The 5,799-nt window shown below is 40.4% G+C and overlaps 1 protein-coding gene and 1 pseudogene across 1 annotated transcript; one reads left to right on the top strand and one right to left on the bottom strand.

Moving 5' to 3' along the window:
- The window catches only part of LOC102843662, a 122,514-nt pseudogene extending 119,005 nt beyond the window's left edge, over positions 1-3,509 (top strand).
- Positions 1,107-2,114, bottom strand: LOC102874713 (heterogeneous nuclear ribonucleoprotein D-like). Its single transcript, XM_006902172.1, has 2 exons — positions 1,349-2,114; positions 1,107-1,186 (listed from the first exon to the last, which is right to left on the bottom strand). The coding sequence occupies exons 1-2, from the start codon at positions 2,010-2,012 to the stop codon at positions 1,107-1,109; spliced, it is 744 nt and encodes a 247-aa protein (XP_006902234.1). The 5' UTR covers positions 2,013-2,114.
- Positions 3,510-5,799: the final 2,290 nt, after the last annotated feature.

Genomic DNA, 5,799 nt, shown 5'->3' with positions numbered 1-5,799 from the left:
CGATGGCACATAACAACAACAACATAGTGATTTTGTGTATTTCCTTTATCATCTTATCTTTTCTTTAAATTATATATTGATTTGCTTACAAAGTTCATATGAATAAGTATGGAGTATGAATACAGCCCTGGCACACATTTTTCTTAACTCTAAACCAGGTAGTACACTTTTGCTCTCTCCACATAATAGCTTCTTAGTCTAGGTATAAGTTACACATGAGCACAATTAAGTATTCTAGGGTTTCCATTCTTCTCAACGTTAGCCATAACTTATTATAATCCAAAGTCAAATGCCTTTGCATAGTCAAGAAAGCAAAAACAGGCGTGCGCCGGGCCCAGTGCACTCTGCGGTGTGGTCCGCGGCGTCGGCAGCAAGGCTGGCGAGGGGCCGCCGAATGGCCGTTCCGGGCCTGGCCGGCTCAGGGCCCCACGGCTGCGGGCCGCTGGCCGAGACAGCGGCAGCGGCCGAGGAGAGCGAGGCTCTGGTGAGGACGAGGAGGAGGAGGCCCGCCGCCAGGGCCAGCTGCCTTGGGACGGCTTCTCCGCCTGGCTGCACTGCGTATGCGTGGTGGGCTTCGACCTGGAGCTGGGCCAGGCCGTGGAGGTAATTTATCCTCAACATTCCAAGCTTACGGATAAAGAAAAACCAATATTTGCTATTTGTCTTTTCCAGATTCAAATTCAGGTTGTCTTGGAGATACCCAGTATTGTTTTAGATTTCATGAGCCTTCTGGGCGGAGGATATCATTGCATTGTCTCCTGGATAAGTTTGACAAAGATTTACCAGTTTACTTAAAGAAGGATCCTGCTTATTTTTTTTTTTTTTTAACAATCACATAAGGAAGCATTTATTGGAGGTTTAACATGAAATCATACAAATAAAATTTGTATAAACACAAATCCACATCTAGTCAAAACACAGCAAAGGACAAAGTAAAAACAAAGAAAACTAATTGGCAGCTATGTACAGTTGGACACAATTGTGTCTTGTTCACTAGAAAGTCTTTTACAAAATAATCATCTGAGATCAACAGAAGATCAATCTTCACCGTTGCCTGCATGATGGGTTACTTTAGCATCTCCTCTGTTTTTTGTCAGTGACCTTCTTTAGTATGGCTGGTAATTGTTTTGGTGATTGCCACCTCCTCGAGATGCCTTGCCATATGTGCTCTGTTGACCACTGTAGTCTGCATATCCCTGTCCATATCCATAGTTCCCATAGTTATACCCAGTATAATCATACCCACCATAACCACTATAGTTTTGATCGCCACCATAGGCACTATTGTAATTTCCATATCCTTGATCATAACAGTTATTAAATCCTTGGTTCCAGTTTTGGCCCTGACCTCGTCCACAACACCTACTATCACCTCGCCCACCAGCTGCAGCACCTCTTCCTCCTTTCTGTTGTTGTTGCTGCTGCCTATATACCTCTTTGGGTTGTGCAACTTTGATTTCACATTTCCCAGAACCAATTTGATGATATCTACTTTCTAACAATTTCTTTACTGGCTCTTCATCTGTATATGTGATAAAACAAAATCCTCTTCTTTCATTGGTTTTTGTATCCATGGGAAGTTCAATATTTTCAATCTCTCCAAAAGCTCCGAAATATTCTTTAATTTGCTCTTCAGAAGTATCTGGGCTCAATCCACCTACAAAAACTTTTTTGGGGGGTTCCTTCCCTTTTAAAGCTTTAGCTCTTTTGGGGTCTATCAACTTGCCATCCAGTTTGTGTTCTTTCAGTTCCAAAACTTTATCAACACTAGCAGCATCTTTGAAAAGTACAGATCCAAACCCTCCTGACCGTCCAGTGACTGGATCTGTTTTAATCTTGCAGTCTACCACCTCTCCAAACCGAGACAAATACTCAGTCAGATCTTTCTTGCTTGTATCCCAGCTCAAGCCTCCAATAAACATTTTACCGTCATCCTGCTGATTCTTGCTCGCGTTGATCTTGGATCCCTCTGCGTACTCTTCTATGTTGCTGTACTCGTTCATGTCCTCCATTGTGGCGGAACTGTCAGGAGGGTGGTGCTGGCGCGCGGACCGTGTTGCGGCAGCAGCCGTGGCGGTGGAGCATTGTATGGAGCTGGATTTAAAATGGCGGCGGAAGAGCGATCCTGCTTATTTTTATGGATATATGTATTCTGACAAGTACGAGATAAAACTCTAAAAAGAGGCTACTTTCAGAAGTCTGGTTTTGATCAGCAAACTACCTTATACTCATTTCTTTCACACTGTGCTAAAACAGATAGCACCAGAGTATTTTGAAAAGAGCGAACCTTATTTGGAAGCAGCTTGTAATGATGTTGATCGATGCTCCAGTGCCAGGAAAAACGTTGCAGCTCCCCATCATGGGGGTGGTAATGAAGGTCCGGATTCCAACATGTCATGACAAGCCTGGAACAACTCAAATGGTGCAGTTAACTCAGCAGGCAGATACAAATATATCTGTTATTTTGCCTACTGTGCATGAGGTGGATCTTTTCAAGTGTTTCTGCCCCATTTTCTTTCATAGTCAGATGCTGCGGGAGTTGGTACTGTTGGGGAGAGCCCCTCGTGGTCATGGCGCCATCGTCGTCAGTCATCGGAAATTGTGCTGGCTCTTGTTAGCTGTATTTCCCCACTTAAAGTACTGCAGCGATTTCCGGCCCTATTTCACAATTCATGATAGTGAATTCAAAGAGTGCACCACTCGTACTCAAGCTCCGTCCTTGGTCATATTAGGAGTAACCAACTCTTTTTTCACTAAAACACTCCAGCACTGGCCACACATTGTTTGAATAGGAGACCTTAATTAAACCTGCAGGTGAAATCCCTAAACCGGTCAACGTGAAAAAGCTGAAGAACCTAAATACCCTGGATTCTAAGGTTGAAGTCTATACTTCTTATAAGCCATATCTAAACAAAGATGAAGAAATTATAAAACAGTTGCAGAAGGATGTAAAACAGAAACGTCCTGCTGAATGAAGCTCAAAGTGTTATTCTTCAATGCTATTTTTTGGAACTGACACAAAGCTTCATCATTCCATTAGAAAGATAGGTTGCAAGCTTGATTTCTTTACAGAAAAGTATTTCCCCAAGGAAGAGTCCACCCCAGTTAAGACAGTTGCATCCAGAAGAATTTATGAAAGCCCTCAAGAAAACGGGCCCTCAGCTGACCTCTAGAATAAAAGGCGACTGGATCGGACTTTACCTGCATTTTTTAAAATCTCCTAATTTTGATGGCTGGTTCAGGACGCGGAGGAAGGAAATGACCCAGAAATTGGAAGCACTCCATCTAGAAGCTCCTTGTGAAGAGGACTTACTTCTGTGGCTACAGAAACATACAGAAGTAGAAACTGTAGACCTTGTATTGAAGCTAAAAAACTGATGCAGGCTGATCGAGAGTGTTTACCTGTGAAAACTGACACTATGGAAAAGTTGGGGACACACATAGACACAATTATCTTAGCATCGCCAGAGGACCTCCGAGGCATTCTGCTCAAAACAGGCATGACGTGATAGTTGCCAAGATTCCCATGCAAGAAGGATGTGCACCCCAACAGCAGACTGACATTTCAACCAAACACACAAAAGAAATGTCTCTGTGGCAAACAAGTGGAACTCAGCTGTGGATGTCAGCTACAGAGTGGAAAGATTGTATTGTATAAACAGACCTTTTTAGTGCATTATTTTTTAAAATGGATATATGTGATGGTTCCACTTTAACCGAAACACCGAAAGACATTTCTATATTTTTAATCATGTTTCTAAAGTGCTCTTATGAGAGACCTGTGGGGCCATCAGTGTAAGTGATTCCAAACTGCAGTGCTGGCATTGCAGGTATTTTTTTTTAAATTGGTGCTGCTCTGCCCACTCATGTAAAACACAGGGGGATATAAAAATAACATTCACACTGGCTAGCTTCTTAAGAAGAAGGGAAAGACTGACTTGTTCAAGTAGAGTTAGAAGTAGTTAGTGCTTATGTAGTGCCTTCCGTTGTCCTGCTTGTCTCAGAGCCCAGCTGCTTAGTCTGTTTCTTATCATGATACATAATTTTATAATTGTTCTCTTGGGTAACCAATGCCTAACAATTAATTTCTTGCCTCCCACTGTTTTTATTACTAGGTTGATTTGGCTTGGTGTGTTTGGGGTATTTATTTTTTTATTTTTTTTACCAGTTGCCATGTATAAGACTTTAATTTCATTAGCATTTTCAAAATTTAAGCATCAGTTTCTTCAAAGGCAAGATAACATTAGTATTAATTACGGAGTAAAGAAGGAAGAGTTTATTTCCTCAACTTTCACTAACTGAGCCCTTTTAGATTAATTGAGTGTTTTTAAAAAACATTTGAATTCTAAACCTCATCATGAGCTGTGTTTTGAAACTGAACTACTCTTGCTTCAAATATATTTTGAAGCCTTTTATGTGACAGTCATTGGAGTGTTTATAAGATTGGTTTTTTTAGTGGCATTATTTGTTTAGTTGGGTTTTCTTGTCCCTAACATTTCTCAGACCATTTTTTCTGCTGTTTTTGACATGGGATCTTTTGCCTGGATCACTGTTATAGCTTGGGATTTTTGTTATTGTTGTTTGTGTGTTTGTTATTTTTATTTTGTTTAAACTGTATCACCTTGCCAAAAATATAAGAATGTGGTCAGGAAAGGGAAGATACCTTGGTTTGAATAGGAGTGTCCTACAGAAGGCACTATTTAAAACAGGAACACTCGGCATAGCACATATGTAAATAGCTGTGTCTTGAACTACCCTGTAAGTAACCAAAAACAGTTGTAATTATTTGTACAAGAAAAAAAAAAGAAAGAAAGCAAAACCAGACATTCTTCTTGCAGCCCAGATCAATTTTCTTGCAGCCCAGATCAATTTGACATCAGTAATGATATTCCTAGTGCCATGGTCTCTTCTAATTCCAGCTTGAACTTCAGGTAGTTCCTTGTCCATGAATTGTTTTGGCCATTTTGAATGATCTTCAGCAGTATTTTTTTATGCATGATAGTAATAATAATAGTAATAACATTGCTCGGTAATTTCCATCTTCTGTTGAAGACAGAAGTCATGGGACTGAGAACAAATACGGAACTCTTCCAGTCAGTCAGCTGTTGTTCAAATTTCCTGGTATACACTAGTGAGCACATCCAAGTCTGCATCTATCAGTTGTAACATGTCAATTGCTAACCTGTCGATTCCTGGGGCTTTATTTTTTTTGTGTGAATACATTCATTGCAGCTTGAACTTCTTTCTTCATTACCATTGGGTCTTGAACTTGTGGTATTTTCTGGAATATTTCAGTGTTGGCCAATTCTTTTCAGTACAGTGATTCTGTGTACTCCCTTTATCATCTTATCTTTTCTTTAAATTGTATATTGGTTCCCTTACAAAGTTCATATACACTGCTTTTTACACTATTCTTCATTCACATTGTGTTTCATACAATCATTCCCATGCATTATGTTTTATAAAATTAAATACTATAAAATTAAATTTAATTACAATTAAGCTTGGCCATCATTTCCCCTTGGCACCAGTAGCCAGGAAATAAAAAAATGTATTGCGATGGGAAAGTCTGCTCTTAGGGACCTCTCCAGGGTACTGAAGAGCAATGGTGTCATTCTGGAGACTAAGGTGCATCTGATACAGACTATGGTCTTTGCAATAACTTGTTATGCATCAGAGAGTTGGACAGTGACTAGAAAGGACAGAAGGAGAATTGATGCCTTTGAGCTGAGGTGCTGGAGAAGAGTATTGAATGTACCATGGACTGCCAAGAAAACAAACAGATTCATCCTGGAGAGG

Source organism: Elephantulus edwardii, unplaced genomic scaffold (genome assembly GCF_000299155.1).
Source record: "Elephantulus edwardii isolate Elephantulus edwardi_28Jun2011 unplaced genomic scaffold, EleEdw1.0 scaffold00376, whole genome shotgun sequence".
Taxonomy (NCBI): Eukaryota; Metazoa; Chordata; class Mammalia; order Macroscelidea; family Macroscelididae; genus Elephantulus; species Elephantulus edwardii.
Note: the sequence above shows the minus strand (reverse complement) of the source record. Positions and strands in the feature narration are given on the sequence as shown.